Source organism: Trichosurus vulpecula, chromosome 5 (genome assembly GCF_011100635.1).
Source record: "Trichosurus vulpecula isolate mTriVul1 chromosome 5, mTriVul1.pri, whole genome shotgun sequence".
Lineage (NCBI taxonomy): Eukaryota > Metazoa > Chordata > Mammalia > Diprotodontia > Phalangeridae > Trichosurus > Trichosurus vulpecula.
In genome coordinates this window covers 267,092,651-267,111,951 of record NC_050577.1, presented here as the reverse complement: position 1 = coordinate 267,111,951, position 19,301 = coordinate 267,092,651, and the positions used below count along the sequence as shown (strand labels likewise).

The window sequence follows — 19,301 nt, the reverse complement described above, 5'->3', positions numbered from 1 at the left end:
TGAAATGAGTAGTAAGTCTGGAAAGATGAAATGCAGTCACCTTGTAAAGGGAACTAACCTTATCATAAAGTTCTTCCTTGATTTTAACTTCCATGCCTCCTTCTACACCCACAGCACTCAATCCAAAGCAGAGAGAAATAACAAAGGGTCCTTGTCTTCCATATGACATCCTTTCTGAGCCTTGACAACTATTCACAATTCAGCATTTCCCAGATAATATTTAGAGAGGATGTGCCTAGCAAATCGTAGATGCTTAGGAAATGCTCATTGCCTTCATTCTCTCTCCTCTACAATAAAAAGCCAAACAATTGTCATTATCAAACAACATATTTCCTTGACTTTAACGGTGTGACAAAAGTAACCTGGTGCTTGTGCATGTGGAAAATATAACTCTGGTTATCTGGTTGCCTTCTTTGGCTCTGTGATTAATGACCGTGCACAGATACTAACAACTGGAATTACATGTTCCAAGTTCACCTTAAACAAGACCTGGCCATACTGAAAAGACAGAGTTGTGCTTGGTCCCCCCAGGACAGCAGATCAAAGGCATCCCAAGCCAAGGACCAAGATGGAGGTATAAGACAGTTATCCAAAGAAAAAAATCTAATTGGTATTAAAATGTAATTAATTAAACAATTAAAATGTATTAATGTATAAATAAAATGTATAAATAATAAAAATGTAATTTGTATTGTTAAAATGTATTATGTGCCAGCAACTAGAACTATAGATACAAAAACAAAACAAAAACAAAAACAAAAATGAAAAAAATGAAACGGTTTCTATCTTTAAGGTTCTCACATTCTTCTAGGGCCAAACAGCATGTACACAGTTAAGGAAACTATATCTATATGTATGTATATGTGCATATATACATACATAATACATACATACATATATAGTATGTATATATATAGAAATATATACGTATATATATAGAAATATATACGTATATATAGAAATATATATACATATATTTCAAAAGGACAATATTAATGGGCGGGGGGGGTGGGAGAGATTGGCAAAGATTTCATGTTGGATATCATTTCACTCAAGCTAACCCCTGTAGAGACCTAAGAATTCTAAGAGACAAAAGGGAGGAAGAAGTACACTCCAGACTTAGGAAACAGCCTGTAAAGAGGGAGAAAGGTAGGGGCTGTACTAACATGTTTGGGGAGAAGCAATTACCCTGGTTGGCTGGAACATAGAGTCCATGATGGGGAGCAATGTCTATTTAGTCTAGAAAAATAAATTGAAGTCAGACTGTGAATGGCTTTAAATACCAAACACAGGAGTTTGTATTTTACCCTAGAACTAAAAGGGAGCCACCAAAGGTTCTTAGAGTAGTGATGTGATTAAACCTGTGCCTGGGGGCAGATAGATGTCCAGAGCAGCAAAAGAGCACTGGCCCTCAAGTCAGGAGAGCCTGAGTTCAAATTTGGTCTCGGATTCTTAATAGCTGTGTGCCACTGAGCAAGTCACTTAATCCTGATTGCCTAAGAAGAAAAGAAAAGAAAAAACTGTGCCACAGAGATATTAATTTAGTAATTGTGTAGAGGGTGGATACATGAGGAGAGAAGTTGGAAACAAGGAGATGAATTAGGTAAGTATTGCTATGGTCCACACAAGAGGTGAGGTGGGCCTGAATTAGGGTAATGGTCATGTAAGTGGAGAGAAAGACATGGATACAAACAAGATCGTGGAAAGAGAATCAACAAAACTGGGCTATTGATTGGATATGGGGTACAAGGGAGAGGAAAGAAGTAAGGACGACTCAGAAGTTTCAAACCTAGAAGGAAGGTGGTATCCTCAACAAAAATGAGTTAAGGAAAAAGATGGGTTTAGAGGAATAGAAAAGAAGTTCTCTTTTGGACTTGTTGACTTGAGTTTGAGATGCCTCAGAGGCATTCAAATGCAGATGTCCAGCAGTCACTTAGTGATGTCTCACAGGGATGAAGGAGGGAAGGTCATCTGATTAAAGATGATCATGGAACTTGTAGAAGACTAGGACATCACTCAAAGGAGTGAAGAAATGGGAGGGAAGGCCTAGGACAGACACCTGAGGTATACCCATCACAGGGGAGCGATGTGAATGTTGATGCAACAAAAGAGACTAAGAAGAAGCAATCTTCAAGGTAGAAGGAATAGTAGGAGAAAACGCTATCAAGGAGAAAAGAATATGGAGGAGAGTGTAGTCAACAATATCAAAAGCTGCAAAAAAAAGCCAGGAAAGATGAAGATTGAGATTTGGATTTACTGATCAAGAGACGCTTGAGTAATTGGATATACAAGGAAAGCCTTGAGGGTTGAAATGACTGGAAAACTGCTCTAAAAACAAAGAATGGATTTAGGAGGGGTGAGTGACAAGGAGAGATGCAAATATACAATGTTAATGTCACATATAAGAATGTTGCCATTCTCTATTTATATATAGACCTTGTGTGAACAATGATGAGATCAAAGGTATCAAAGAACAAGTAACTACCCTCTGTGTCTGTGTATGTGAGAGGGAAAAAGAGAGAGAGAGAGAGAGAGAGAGAGAGAAGGTACAGGTCATGGTAGTTGAGGAGTCAATGAAATTGGAAGCCAGGGTGTTTGTGAGATATAAACATTATATATGTGTGTCTCTCTCTGTACATATATACATATGTATGTATGTATATATACATATGTATGTATGTATATATACATATGTACATATGTATATGTGTATATGTGTGTGTGTGTATATATATATACATATCCCTTTAGAATAAGACTGTGAGCCTGAAAACAAAGTCCCTGAGAAAAAAGAGAGAATGTCCTGAGGGGTCAGAAAATAACAACCACCAGGATCTCAATAGGGTGATATATTTAGATAGGGCAAAGTGAGTTAGCCATAGAGCATAGATCAGATCTGCTGATCCTAACTGTAGATCCATCCAAGCTCAGAGTAGGACTCAGAACCTCATACAGTTAATGATACCAAAAGGATCTCAGGAAAAGCTCAGCCTGGGATGGAGATAAGTGGAGGACAGATCCTGGAGATCAGAGGAGTTGGAAATAAACAAGGGCAATCTAAACAAGACTTACCTCCTAATTTAGATCAAGCCAAATTCTGCATCTCCTCCAGTAAAATCTAAGTGCCTTAAGGGACACCTTGTTATATTTTTATCTCTTTGTTCTCAACACATTAACAATGTACTGCACATAGTAAGCACTTAATGAATGCTTGTTAAATGGATCTGAATACTCTTTGCCACTGGTAAACTTCTATAGAGCTTATTCTCTGGTAGTTCTCACCACCAAAGTAGTTACTGGCATTGAACAAAGTCAGCAGAATGCCTGACCACAGAGGAAGTGGAGGGGGAGGGTTCTACTTTAAGGTTCTAGTGCAGGGAGGGGTCCCAATTCCTCAAGTAGTGTTGTCTCAGGTGTGTCAAAGCTAGTTTATCCTAATCACACTAAATCATATGCATCATGTCCCTTAATCCATGTGAATACCTCTCAAACTGTGGCACAAGACTCAGCACATGTTATAAGCTCGAAACCCCCAAATAATATCACAGAAAATAAATCACAGAATCTCAGTGTTAAAAGTAATCTTAAGGAGTGCAGTGACCACCTCACAGCCTCCTCCTCCATCGCAACCACTGCTCTTCTACTTGGAAACTTCAATATACATCTTTATGTCCTTCAGACACTGGTTTCTTAGTTCATCTAGTCCAACTATACCTGAATAGTCCTCCAAAAGTGGTCATTCACCCTCTACTTGAAGCACATACTTGAAAAAAACTACCAGATCAGGGTCTTGGGTGAAAATTGACAGAGATTCCTGGGACCTTCAGAAAAGGAAGGATGTCCTTTTGAAAGATCAGGCCCATCTCAACCATAATCCTCCAGGAATCTCCTTACTGTATAAAAATATAGGGGTTCAGGCCACATTGGTACCCTCCTCATTTCAAAATGTCAGATCATGATGGTGAAGAATACTAAACATGCAGATTGAGAAACATATTAGGACAAACTCAACATAGGAATTTGTTTCCTTGATTTACGCATTTGCAACAATGGTTTCCTTTTTGTTTTTCCATGAGGGCTGGGCATAGATAAACAAATAAAAATGTTTGATAGCAGAAAAATAGAATTTTTATAAAAAAATAAAGACAAGAAAGCATCTCTCAACTCACCAAAAAGGAAGCCAAGCAACCCACTGGACAAGGCAAGGACTTCAAAGGTGTTTTGTTACCTTGCGCCTCAGGGCTCCCATCACCTCTTTGTTCCTCAGGGTATAGATAAAAGGGTTGAACATGGGAGTTACAACTGTGTAGAAAAGGGAGATGATTTGGTCCATGTCCTGAGTAGCATTGGCTCCAGGTCTCATGTAGGCAATGGTCCCAGTTCCAAAGAATAGTGCGACAACCAGTAAATGGGAAGAACAAGTAGAGAAGACTTTTTGGCGGCCCTGAGCAGAGGATACCCCAAGGATGGTAATGAGGATGCGAACATAGGAAAACACAATCAGTGCAAAGGGAGTCATGATAAAGAGCAGAGTGACAAAAAGGTTCCCAACCTCACCCCAGAATGTGTCTCCACTTGACAGTCTCAAAACAGGCAAAATGTCACATAGGAAGTGGTGAACAATGTTGGTGCCCTGAAAAGGCAAGGTAAAGATGAATATGGAGTGGGTAGTGCCTGTGATGATGCCCATTAGATAGGAAGCACACACCATACCCACACGTACCTGCCAGTTCATCAGCATGGCATAATGCAGGGGCTGGCAAATGGCAGCGTAACGGTCATAGGCCATGGCAGTGAGCAGACAGCATTCAGCAATGCCAAAGAGGGCAAAGAAATACATCTGGCTGAAGCAGCTGGAAGAAGACATGGCGGGATGTGAGAAGAGGAGATCAGTCAGCATTCTAGGCACAATAGTCGTAGTGTAGAGGATCTCTATCATAGAGAGATGTCGAAGGAAGAAGTACATGGGAGTGCTCAGAGCTGGGTCCAGCAGGGTAAGGGTGATGATCAGAGAATTGCCCAGCAAAGTGACCAAGTAAACAAAGAGTACTCCCCAAAAGAGGGCATTCTGGTAGGCCCCCAAATATGAGAATCCCAACAAAATAAACTCAGTCACTGCTGTCCCATTAGCATCATCCATGTCCCTAAATTTGCATCTGGGGAGAGGACCAAGGGAGTTGTTAATAGTCCCAAAGAAGAGAAAGAAGTAGAGAAACTACTACATTAAGGTCCAGGCTAGACAAGACAAGAACTTCCCATGTGTGGAGATTGTGATGGATGGCTAGTGGGATATTAGAATGTCCTTTCTGAGACAACTATAATATAAATTTTTAACTTATCAAAAGTAAAATAGGATGTAGCCTGGAAGCAGGTTGCTGTATATTACATCAATGTCGTCCCTTCCACCTCACAAAGCTCTTCTTTCTATGGTCAAAAACCTCAGTCTTTCAGTATAATAGGTAATTGAGGATGTGAACAGATACAGGCAGGCATAGAGAAATAATATGACAGTGGGAGAAAAGACAGAAAGGAAAGAACAGGTAGAGAGTGGAGAGAGGAGAGGAGGAAAGAGATAAAAGAGACAAAGTGAGGAGAGAGCAGAAAAATGAAACAGGAACACTTTGAGGCAGACAGAGGGAGAAATAAAATAAAGAAAAAGAATGGGGGAAACTTTAAGCTTCTGATACAATACACATCACCCATGGGTGTCCCTCTCAGAGCCCCTATTAGAGGTAACAGCTGCAAGCAATCATTCCCATGTGGTTCTCTGGTTGACTATCCCTCAGCCAAAGCCCAGGGGAACCCATGATCCCTAGAGGAGGAAGCAGGAAAAAGGGAAATCAGACTGTAATCTAGAAGAAAGAAGGAAGTGAGAAGGGAAGTTTTCCCATTAGGCAAAGAAGGAGAAATAAACAGTAGCTACCCAGCTTTTTCTACTCCCTGAGCTCCCTGCAACATAGGTTCAGAGATCTGGGTCAGGAGACACCTCCATCTGATCTCAGTCTCCAAAATTCCACGAAAACAATTAGAGATGGAGAGAATATCTCAAGCCTATGGAGATATGGAGGACCAGAAAGAGGCAAATACACATCCAGTGTTACCCAATGAGTCTAAGGTAGAAGCCCTTGCAGAATGCTAAGGAGATGTGGATTCTCAAGATGCATGCCTGCTGGTCAAGATGAAAATCACCTAGTTTTCCTGCCCTCTGCCTTTAGGCAGTTGACAGAAACTGAAGCAGCCAGAATTTGACAAGCAAACCTTTCTTTCTTGATGCAAAGGAAGGAAGCCACAAACCCATATTGCTCTCAAAAATGTGGAGCTGAGTGAAAATATAAAAAAAAACTTCATGCAGGGCAAGCTGGCCAGAGGCCTGGCAGAAAGATGGCATAAGAGCTTAGCAGCTGTGCTGGGAACCTAGAGATAATCATAGCTATCACTCCACCATAAGTTGGAACCTGAGAGTAAAGAGAATAGAATGCCAGGTGAGAGGGAAGTGGGTGATGCCACCAGCAGCAGCAGTGCTGGGTCCTTGCCACCACAGCAGCTGCCAGCTTCAGTCACTACCACTGCCAGCAAACTGGCAGGAGAGTAAAAGCTAAGACACTAAGACAAGGGCAGTAACTATAACTGGGCAATACAAGAACCACAGAGAGCTTCGATACTCTCTTGTGAGCTAGGTTCTTCCATCGAGTTCTCATTTGGATTAGCAGAAAGAACTCCCTTCCATGGGCTTGGTTATTCTTTTAGAACCAGGGACACAACCTCCCCTTAAGCTGACTGAAGCATTTTTCCCACCTCCTAATGGAGGAAAGAAATAGGAATGCTTCTTCAGACTTCCTTTGAAAAGGCCCAACAAAGTCCAAAGGCAATCAAGCAAATACGTCACTCCCAGTTTCATACCCTTTATAATCAGTGAATACATCACTCTGGGTATGAGCGACTCAAACTATAAATGCAACCCCTCCAAAATCTGAAAGGGACACATGTTAATGCTTCACTGCCTTGGTGATCTGCTCCTTACATTCTGACATCTCATCATGTGGGCTGAGGGAAACTTAACTGATCATGGGTGGCCTAATCAACTCCCCTCTCCACAGCATACCCACTATATATCATATATGTTCTATATGTGTGAGGATATATACATATGTACAGACAGATATATATGTCACTTGAAAGTTAACAAAGCATCTTTCTCACCACAACTTGTGAGTACAAGTATTAATATTGATATAAAAGGTGTTCATGGATTTTAATAGAAAGGAATGCTGACATTTGTTTGAAAGTTTTTCAGCTATATTAATAAAATGATGTCATTTTTATTATTTCCATCATTTACACAGTCAGTAATCTTTAGAGTTTTACATATATTGATGCAATATTTCTAATATAAATGCAACTTGAACATAATGTAAACTATTTTTAATCTGTTGCTGTCACCTCATTCCTAATACCTTACTTAATATTTTAGGTTTGATAATCATTAAGGAAAATGGTCTACTCCTTTCTTTTTCTTTTCTCCATTTTTGGTTTGGTTTTCAAGTCAACCTTTGTGTCATAGAAAGAGTCTGGTAGAATTTATTCTTCTCCTCTTTTTGTAAACAGTTTAAATAATATTGGAATAAATTGTTCTTTCAGTGTTTGACAAATCTATCTTGTTTCACTATGAGAGTTCATTTATGGCTACTTTACTTTCTTTTTTCTTAAAATGGATAATTTAATTCTCTGTGTCTTCTCCAATTATTAGAAACCTTTTGTATGTCTGTACACATCCATCCGGTTCATCAATGTTAACAATTTCTGTCAGCATATAATTGGTCAAAATACATTTTTATAATTTCTTTTGTTTTGTCTTCATTTCTTCTGAGTTCCCTTTTTCCAGTTCTGGTGCTAGCAATTATATTTACTTCTTCTTCATTTAATCTAATCCAATAGCTGTTCAGTTTGGTTTGTTCATAATGTCAGCTTCTGCTTTTACTTCTCAATTTCATGAGCTGTGGCTACTGTTCCAATTTCAAATTTCTTAGTATCTTCTGTGATTTTTCAGGATTTCTAGGTGAAACTTAACTTGGAGCTTTTTGATTTGTTGCTTTCCTAATTATTTTAGAGGCATGTCCAAGTCATTATTCTAATTTTTCAGTCTTCAGATTAAGAAAGACTTTAGAGATTTATATTTCCCACTAAGGTTGCTTTCCCCGCATCACAAAAATGTTGTTGTCTCACTGTTGCCATTTGCTTTGATGAAATTCACTAGTGGTCTGTGATTTGTCCTTTGACCTATGAATTCTTTGGAATTAATTTAGTATTGAATTGATTTTTAATCCTTTCTCCAAATTCCTTTCATTGAATATGCTTTTATTGTGTCATTTTCAGTAGAGGGTGTGTTTAATATTTCTGCTTTTCTGAATCTGTTATTGAGGTTTTTAAAGCCCTAACACTTGGTGAACTTTTGTAAAAGTATTATGCATACCTGAAAAACATGGAATAGCATCTATAGAGTGCTTTGAGGCTTGAAAAGCAACTTACAGGCATTATTTCATTCAAGCTGCATAATTACCATATAATGTAACTGCTATTTTTATTATCCTAATTTTACACTTCAGAGAACTGATACTGAGGAATAAAGAGATTTGGTCAGAGCCATGCAGCAAGTTCATGGCTGAGATGAGATGAGATGAACTTCAGCCTTCCTGATTCCATATACAGCACTCTAGCTGCTATGGCACCACCTGCCCAGAGAAAGAAACTTTTCTGCTCAAGTTAAGAAGTCAAAAGAGAGATTTCATACTGAACTTTTCTAAAATTTTAATCAGGTCTTTAACTTTGTTCTTATTTTTCTTTTGTTTAGACTTGTCTAGGTATAAAGGGGACACAGCGTGACTTCCCACTACTATAGTTTTATGTTTTTTCTTGAAATGGTAATACTAACTTGCACTTATATAGCCCCTTAATGTTGTAGGGCACTTTGCAAATATTATGTTATTTTATCAAGGGTGGTATGTACAGGCATTCCTCATTTTATTGCACTTAACTTTATTTTACTTTGCAAATATTGTATTTTCTATAAATTGAAGAATTCTGGCAATTCTGTGTTACTAGTCTATTGGCGTCATTTTTCTAACACCATGGACTCACATCATGTCTTTGTGTCACCTTTCAATAATTCTCATATTTCAAACTTTTCCTTATGTTTGTATCTGTTATGATGATCTAAGACTAGAGACAAACAGAAAATTTGAAATGCAAATATAAACACACACACACACACACACACACACACAGGGCACAGGGTGAGTTGAATATGAAGGGATGATATCTAAAAAAAAATAAAATAAAATTAAGGGATGAGATAGGAATATGTTGAGAGAGAGAGAAAGGGAAAGATAGAATGGGGTAAATTATCTCACATAAAAGTGGCAAGAAAAAGCAGTTCTGTTGGGAGGGAAGAGGGGGCAGGTGAGGGGAAATGAGTGAATCTTGCTCTCACAGGATTCGACCTGAGGAGGGAATACCATACACACTCAATTGGGTATCTTACCACACAGGAAAGAAGGAGGAAGGAGAGAAAAAAGGGGGGACAATAGAAGGGAGGGCAGATGGGGGAGGAGGTAATCAAAAGCAAACACTTTTGAAAAGGGACAGGGTCAAGGGAGATAATTGGATAAAGGGGGATAGGATAGGAAGGAGCAAAATATAGTTAGTCTTTCACAACATGAGTATTGTGGAAGGGTTTTACATAATGATACACATGCGGCCTATGTTGAATTACTTGCCTTCTTAGGGAGGATGGGTGGGAAGGGAAGAGGGGAGAGAATTTGGGACTCAAAGTTTTAAAAGCAGATGTTCAAAAAAAAAGTTTTCACATGCAACTAGGAAGTAAGATATACAGGCAATAGGGCATAAAAATCTATCTTACCCTACAAGAAAGTAAGGGAAAGGGGGATTTGGAGAGAGTGAAGTGACAGAAGGGAGGGTTGACTGGGGAACAGGGCAATCAGAATATATGCCAGCTTGGAGTGGGGGGGGGAGTAGAAATGGGAAATAATCTGTAATTCAAACTCTTGCAAAAATTAATGCTGAAAACTAAAAATATTAAATAAATAAATAATGAACTACAAAGCAAAATAAAGTAAATTCATTGATCTTTAGACTGCATATTAAAAGGCTTCAATCTTGATCCCTAAAATCTTGCAGTAGAAATCTAGTACAACCAGCAGTTAAACAGATATTAAATAGAAATCTACCAGAGTTTAGGTTCTGTGGTGGTTATGATATGGGAAGCTCCTTTCCATTTTGCCCATGAGGCACTTGTCCCCACACAGCCCCATGGACCTGATTGAACCTAAATATTCCTTCAATGTCAAGTTGAATCAAGACTGTGTATATTCAAGATCACATCAAGTATGGAGGAAGGAAATAAGAGGAAGTGTCAAAGGGAAAAAAGAATGAGGAATAACTGGGTGAAAGTAGAAAGGGAATCTTGACTGGAAATTCCCCGTATTTGCCCTCAGAGAAAAATCTTCAGCAGAGATGTTCCCTTTCAGGGAGAAGAAATACACCACTCCAACCTGAAGACACCATAGTGTACTAGATACAATACTGGATGTGGACTCAGAGGATCTGGGTTCAAACCATTTATGGGCTCCCTGTGTATGCTTGGGTAAGTTACTTAACATCCTGGCTTCAGTTTATTCATCTCAAAACTGGGGGTATGGGCTGGATAGGTTGAAATTTCCCATTATACCTCTAAATAAATCTTTTTCACTCCTTACAGAAATGACAAGTCAATGAGCATTGATGGAGATATGGTCCAAAGCAGAATCCAGAGCCCTGTCCTTCTTGCTCCTCCTGCCAGACTCTGAACTCATGGTAGATACTTTCCTGACACCTTCCTCCAAGCCTCTCAACAGTTTCTTGACTTAGCCACCTGTTTATAGTTTCTTTCCAAAACTCCCAAAGGAAGAAGTTCATTAGTACCTCCACAATCAGCTCCCCAGGGTACCTTTTGTTTGTTCATTCAACAAATCCCCCAGTGACTGTACTCAGCAGAACAGATAAAACCTGAAACATTCTGGTTAGTGTAGAACCTGCCAAGAAGCCCATGGGCTGCTGGCAATTCCTGCTGGAATTCACAGTCCAGAAATACTCTAACCTTTAAAGTTCCCTTTCTTTTCTTCTAACTGTACCTATTCACCAGTAATTCTCGCTCTCAGTTCAATTGTGTGTCAACTCTAGGTACAGAGATGGTACAAATACCCACAAAGTGGGCATAGGAATAGGTGTGGTTGTAGCTATTGCCTTTCTAGTAAACTCCTGAAAATTTATGTTTTTCTAGGAGAGAAGTTGATAGGACCTTTTAAAGGTCTGCGGGAAAATATGATCCTGGGATACCACTTGGTTCACCACTGCACAAACTCTCAACTCTGACCCATCCTTCAAGATACTCATGATTAGCAAAGTCAATGAACATGTCTGGATTGTCAGAAGTGTGAGTATGTCTCCAAATCCCACCACCACCACTACCTCATAAACAATCTTTTCGTGGCGGTACAGGAGAAAATCTATGTGGATATGAATTCCTGGAAGATCACTATGTATCCTCTACATCATATCAAGCATGTCATTGTTATGTGAGTGAACTAGGGTCTGAGAGCTTAGGCACATGAGGAGCCTTAAGAAGCGGGGGAGATAAAACTGGGTCTAGAGAATAACTGGGTGAAAGTAGAAAAATTCCATAGCTTTCCCTTAGAGAAAAGTCTTCAAGAGGGCAGTTCCCTGTCAGGGAGAGGAAAGACACTGCTCCAACCTGAGCACACATGGATACTGCACTGGATATGGGCTCAGAAGACTTGTCTTCATTAGATAGATAGAGATGATAGATAGATACACAGACAGACAGATAGATAGATAGAAAGATAGATATCTCATATATATGACATAGATATCATATATATATGCACATATATATGGAAGGAAAATTCTCTGAAGATGGCCTTTTTCCAGAAAGAATTTGGTTCCTGATTTAGACGGCAAATATTTGAGCAATGTTGAGGATACTATCAGTCCAGGAAGAAGCAGGCTCCTAAACTTTATCTTTCTTGCTTCTGTTACCAGATTCTAGAAGCTCTACCAATGCTCTCTAGACACCTTCTTTCCCTGTTTCTCCAGTCGTTCCTCTCTTAGCCACCTGTTGAAAGCTTTGTTTTCAAACTTGTCGATTAAATATGTCCATTCCTACCTTCAAAATAATTCCCCAGAGCACCTTTTATTTGTTCACTCAGCTGATTCCTCCAGTGCCTGTCCTGAACAGAGCTAAGTCACTCGGGTTGATGTAGAACCTGACAAGAAAGAGTCCATAGAATGCTCTTAGAGGTCACCAGCATCATTCCATCTGCAACACACAGAGGTCAGAGGTATTCTAACCTGTAAAGCCCCCTTTCTTTCCTTCTACTTATGCCCATTTGCTCACTTGAATAATGTTGGCTCAGTTTGATTGTGTGTCAGTGCCAGGAAGAGAGATGGTTGCAAATGTCCACAAGATTGGCATGAGGCAAAGTGAGGTTGTGTCTATTACCTTTCTACTAAACCTCTCTAAATATGTATTCTTCTTGAACTCAGGTCTTCCTGACTTCAGGCCTAGCACTCTATCTACTGCACTACCTACTTTCTTTAAAACAAGTGTTTATTTATTAATCATCTACTATGTGTCAGACATTGTGCCAAGTACTTTGCAAATTTTATCTCATTCTGTCCTCACAACAATTACAGGAGATATGAAGGCAAAAGACACTCAAAAATGGGGGAGACAATATGCCAGGAACTATGTACAAACAAGCTAAACAGGATAAACTAAAAGAAAAATTAAGGGAAGTCACTAGAATTAAGGAGTATCAGGAAAGGCTTCCTACAGACAGTGAGGTCTTAGGAGGAACTTGAGAGAAGATAGTGAAATCAAAAAGAAGAGATGAGGAGAGATAGAATTCTGGGCACAGGGGACAGCCAGTAAAAATGCCAGGAGTCAGGACATGGAATGTCTTGTTTAAGGAACAGAAAAGAGGTCAGGGTGACTGGATCACAGAATACATGGAGGTTGGAGGGGAGGGCAGGAGTATTGTAAGGAATAAAAAGATTGGGAACTTGGAAGGGACAGGTTATGAAATTCTTTGAATGCCATAGGGACTCACCAGAGTTAAGGGGGAGGGGTGGCTCAAAAGGGCTGCATGGTCAGAGACTTGAACTTTAGGATGATCATTTGGACAGCTCACTGGAAGATGGACTGGAGTGGGAAGAGACTTCTAGCAGGTAAACTAACCAAAAGTTAGTTGCAACTATTGCAGTAATCCAGACAGGAAGTGATGAGGGCCAGCACCAGGATGTCAGATGAGAGAAGAGACCGTATTCTAAAGATATGTCAGAGAAAAATTTTTACAAACCTTGGCAACAAATTGGACATGAGAAGTGAGAGAGTGAAGAGTTGAGGACAACACCTAGATTGTCAGGGTGACTGAGAGGATGATGGTATCCTCTGTATTAATAGGGAAGTTAGGAAGATGGGAAGATTAGGTAGAAAATAATGAATTCAGTTTTGGGGGGTTTAAGATATCTACAGGACATCCAGTTTAAGATACCCAAAATGCAGTTGAAAATTTGAGAGGGGAGCTCAACAGAGAGGTTAGAGCTAGATGAGGAGATCTGAAAATCATTAGCATAGAGATGATAATTGAATCAATGAAAGCTAATGAGATCATCACATGAAATAATATAGAAGAAGAGGAGAGCCCAGGACAGAGCACTGGGGGTACACCCGTGGTTAGCAGGCATGACCTGGATAAAGATCAAACAAAGAAAACCGAGAATGAGCAGTCTCCCAGGACAGGAGAGAGTAGTGTCACAGAAACCTAGAGAGAAAAGGAGGGATTGACAGTGTCAATGGCTATAGAGAGAGTCAAGAAAGACAAGGATTTAGAAAAGGACACTAGCTTTGGCAATTGCTATTTGGCAATAGAAACTTTGAAAAAAGCCAGACTAGAGAGTTAAGAAGAGAATGAAAGAAAATGGAAGTGCCTATTGTAGATAGCCTTCTCAAGGAGTTGACGCACAGAGGGGAGATGAGATATGGGACAATAGATATCAAGAAAGGGTGCATCAAATGGAAGAGGTTTGAAGATGAACATGTTTGTAAGCAATGGGAAAGAGACAGTAAAGAAGAAGAGACTGAAGATAAGTGAGGATGATAGATGGGGCAATCTGCAGAAAACAGGAAGGAATCAGTTCACTTTCGCATATAGAGCCTTGGCAAGGAGAAGAGCCACCTCTTCATGTCAAATAGAGTTAGAGGAGAAAGTGTAAAGGACATCTGAGTGACATGAGATGAGGGAAGAGGGAAGGAAGAAGAGGAAAGAGGGAAGAAGAGGGAGTTCCTGGTGAATACCCTCAGTTTTTGAGTAAAACATGAGGCAAAGTCAGGGGTGGGATTCAAATAAATTAGGAAGGGGTTCTCCACAGAACGGAGCCAAGGCCCCACCCCCGATGATAACAACTGGTTCACTGAACTCAACCTAAAATTAGGTACTAGTCCTGCCAAACCAGTGCAAACTGGCTGAATCCCACCACTGGACAAGGTTCTCAGCTGAAAGGGTGGTGGGAGAGGAGCCGTGTGAGGTTTGTAAAAGGGATGAAAAGGTTTGGAAGAGCCACTATTTTCAGTGGTCTAGTGAGTTAATTAGAGAGTTGTAAAAGGATTGTCTTACAGCAATGAGGGCCCAGTTGAGGTTATGAAACAAATATGTAGTAAACCCAGGCATCATGGTTTCATGATTTTCTCTAGCTTCATTCAGCACACATGTATAGGAAAGAATGCAGCAAAGGATGAGAGTTAATTTAAGGCTAAGGTTTGACAGGGCAAGTTCAGCAAAACAATAAGTGGGAAAGGCAGTATACTTTTTCTCATATCCTTCAACTCACTGGTTGAGGTGGGAGAGGGAGAATACTCCTTCTTCCCAACTGGCACAACCAAACTTTCTGTCTACGGGAATCACCCAGCAACCTTGCCTCCTTTGAGGTTTAAACTATTCAAACTGTCTTACTTTGAGGTTCACATGATCCAGATTAAAAGATGAACATAAATCCAAGTGGCCATTATTTATTGATTCCCAGGATGTTCTCCTTTCTTCCCCGATGGGATCAGGACATAGCTCACAGTTCTCTTGCACCCAAACCCTGCCCTAATACTAGGATGTGTGTATGTACGTTTGTATGTGTATGTGTGTACATATTGTTATGGCAATCAGACTTTCACTGTTCTTCCCTTTGAGGATGCTAAGACTATCAAGTCTCCCCTTTGTTTGAATGGGTGGGAAACCTTTTGCTGTCTTTATTTTGGAGTATTTCTCAGCTATTTCTCAGCAATAAGACAATTGAGAGTCATTGAATTGTATATGATGTGGTACTGGTGGTTGGAGCTTTCCCTCACTGATTTCTCACGCTCAAGTGCCCTAGGGCCCTGAGACAGGTACATAAGATCCAAGGTTGGCATTTGACTTTTTGGGGTACACTCATCGAAAGAATGTAGGTGAAAAGACTCTGGGCAAGCCGTTGAATCCACCCTCCCAGCTTTGTAACCCAGATCGATGTTGGTGCTTCTCTGGTAACTGCGAATTGTGATTTGAATCAGACAAGTTCTGTCTGTTGATGTTTGTAATTTCTGTTTGTTTTTGTCTTGAAGTTCAGGAGGCTGATCTTTTCCCCCTGAACAAAGTGAATGATACATGTGTGCTCATTAAACTGAGATTGCTAAATCCTTAAAGTTGCTTTCCTTAGAAAAGCAGATCAAAAAACCTGTGTTGGGAGGCCTTCCTGTGTGCTAATGAAGGAACAACAACAGAGTTCTGCATGAGGCTTCTGCAAAGAAAGGACTTCCAGACCATGTGCTGTGAGCTAAAAATTTGTCACACATCTTTCTTACCTTGTACCTCACTACTATTATGGTCTAAGTCGAAGCTTACTCCTCCCATGGATGCTGTGTGTATTCTGTGGGAAGAAGTGAACCAGGTTTCTAGTAGAATGTTTTGTATTAAATACCTTTACCATGTTATCTGTGAGGAGTAGTATCTGCCTTCTGGGGACCCAACATTGGGCAACACTGCTGCTATTATTATTATTCTCATTATTAATTATTCTTATTGTTTCTTCTCCTTCTTCTATCTTCTATCTTCTCTCTGAAGGCTGGAATCCAGAAGCACCCAAAGCAGCTTAAAACTTGAAAAGTCCCTAAGATGACTTGAAGCTTGAAAAGTCCCAAAGAAGACAGAAGAAGGTTGGAGCTCTTCCACTCTCACCAACTCTGCTTCACCCCTCACAAAGAGTAGGACATTCATCTACACCCATAAGGAGAGAGTCCCATACCAATGGGCTTTAGGACAGGGGTTACACTAATGTTATACAGTAAGTAGCATAGTTACTATTGAAACCTAGCACTTCTGACTCCAAATCTACTATATCACACTGAGTTGATTTTATTCAATTTAATTATTTATGGCCAATCTAGTAAACACATACTTTCTATTCATCACTGGCTCCCTTTAATGTTCATGTTATCCAAATTTATTACCCAATCTAAATAATGGTCACTATTATCTACCAAATCCCACACACATACCCCAGGCCAATATTGCACAATGGAAAAATCTGAGCCTAGAGTCAGGAAAATCTGAGTCCAATTCCTGCCTCAAAGACTTTGGAGCTGTGTAATCCTGGACAAATCATGTAAGCAATCTGAGCCTCAATTTTTGGTCTCTAAACTCCCTTTAAATTTTAAATCTGTGTGTCCTATGAGTCTCCATCCTTTCTCAATGAATTTGTTGCCTGGTTTACAGTATACCTCTTCACTAAAATTTTTGCCTTCATATTAGTGCATTTCAATGTGCACATTGATGTTCCCTTAAATATCTTAACATCTACATTCCTCAATCTACTTATGTAAGGCCAATAAGTAAGTGTAAGATCTTTCCCACCCATTGAATAGGCCTCAGGTGAGGCCAACAAAGGGAGACCTGATCAGAGACAGGCCCACACCCTATCACTAACTAGGTGTGAGGCCCTACACCCACACTCTTTGGCTAGTTAGGCTGAGAGAGGCTAGAAGCCCTCAGGGCCCTAATGGGAGTTGCTAAGACCACTGAGTTCAAGTCAAACAGATGCTGGCTAGGATTGTATAAAAAGAAAGCCCAGAATTGAAAGCAGCAGAACTGGGAGCAAGGGAACTGAGAGCAGCAAGATTCAGAAGCAGACATCAAGAGGACTTTGAGGCAGCAGATATTAAGGGAGAGCCTGCATTGAGAGAGACTGCAGAGCAGAGAGTGCAGAACAAGAGAGAATTGCGGAGATCGGAGATCAATGAACTCAGAGTCCGCAGAGCTGCAGGAGAGAGTGCTAAGCAGAGAATTAGGGTTCGTGAGTGATTGTTCACAGGAAGGCACTAGTGGGCGGTGGGGGGGGGGGAGCGGAGGTTGCAGGATGGCTTGGCTCCTTGCTATAATACTTTGTTATCATTTCCTTGTTGCTACATTGAGGTGGTCTTATTGGTTTTGGAATATCATTGCTACGGTATGGAATTGGAATTACTGCTCCTGGGATTGGATTCTCTCATGTCTGAATAAATGTTATACTTCCTCAGCCTTCTACTTATAGAATTTCTTATACTTTGCGATTCCAAATTATGACCACATTCATGATTATCCTCGGGGTCATGAATCTCGCCTTACTTATATAGCTTAATGCTCATGATGAGCAGGATCCACTCCAACCCACAAAAATTGCAACACCCTTGACATAACCATCACACACAAGTATTCTACTTCCATAATCAAGAATTCCTTATCTGATCACAATCCTCTCCAATTCATTCTTCATCGTCACTGTAACTTTCATCAATGCTCTAGCTGGTCTCCTCTCTTCCCAGTCTCAACCCCGTAGTGAACCAGTTCAACTCTGTTCTTATATCCCTTACTGCCTTATTTTATCACCACACACACCATAGAAAAGCTCAATCCTGGAATCATCCTCCCATGTGTCTCCCCTGTTTCTCTTCATGAGCTGCTGAATGAAACTAGAGAAAGTCTCACAAACATTCTGACTAAATCCACTATAAAATAATGTTATCTAATTTCAAATATGCTTTCACTGAAACAAGCAATCCTTTTACTCTCCTCTAGCTGATTCTCTATCCTACTCTCCACAACTATTCTAATCCTTCTCTTTTCTCCTCAGGCCTCCAACAATCTTACCCCTTGTCCTAGACTCTCAGTTGAGGCCTTCATATCTAACCCAAAATGTCAATTCTGTCCACTCAGAATTCCATCTTTTCTTCTCGACCTCACCTGAAAAGATCTCTCCATTTTATCATAGTTTAACACTTTACCCCACCATTCCTTCCTTTATTCAGTCTCCGATGAAGCAGTGGCCTTCTCCTCACCAAATCCAACCCTCTACATATGTTCTTGATTCCATCCCCTCCTGTCTTTTCCAACAGATTACTCTCACAACGATGCCCTCTTTTTGTCTTCTCTTACATGTCTTCTTATCTAGTTATTCCTTTCCTGCTGACTTAACACATGCCCGGTTCTTCTAAATCCTTCTTTAAAAAAAACCTTCACTCAACTCTACCATCTTATATCCCTCCTCCCTTTTTCATACTCCTTGAAAACCTCATCTATACTTGGTGATTCCATTTCCTATCCTCACTCTCTTCTTCACCTCATGCAATCTGACTTCTGACCTCAACACCCAAATGAAACTGTTATCTACAAAGAATCAGTCATGTCACCGAATATAATGGCCTCCCTTCATGTCTAATCCTCTGCCCAAAGGGAATGTAATTTTAATCTCTGAAACCCTTTTTTTTCTTAAAATGGACCTTAACCTCAAATCATTCAGGCTCTCATTGATTGGACAATAATAAGTCCCAGTCTAAACTCGACTTGGTCAATGTTTGAGCCCTGATTGGCTAAGAATGAATGTAAATAACAATTGTTTGTCTTTTGGCCAGAAACCCTGAGGGTTTTCTGCTCCCAGGTCAGATTTTTTTTGACTAGGTAAAGAGATCATTTTCTGCCTCATTACTTCTTCAGTCTTAATCACTAAATGGGCCTTGACTCAGTCAAACAGAGACCTGGGAAAGAACTTACCTTGAAAAGGCCAAGGTCTCCTACTGCATCCAGCATCATCTCCAGTCATCCTGATCTATATCTTACCACTGGACCCTGATGGCTCCAGAGGAGAAAGTGAGGCTGGTGACTTTGCAT

At 40.2% G+C, this 19,301-nt stretch overlaps 1 protein-coding gene across 1 annotated transcript; it reads right to left on the bottom strand.

Moving 5' to 3' along the window:
• Positions 1-4,210: 4,210 nt before the first annotated feature.
• LOC118849547 (olfactory receptor 9-like) lies at positions 4,211-5,140 on the bottom strand. Its single transcript, XM_036758432.1, has one exon. It carries the CDS (start codon positions 5,138-5,140, stop codon positions 4,211-4,213), a length of 930 nt encoding a protein of 309 aa, XP_036614327.1.
• Positions 5,141-19,301: the final 14,161 nt, after the last annotated feature.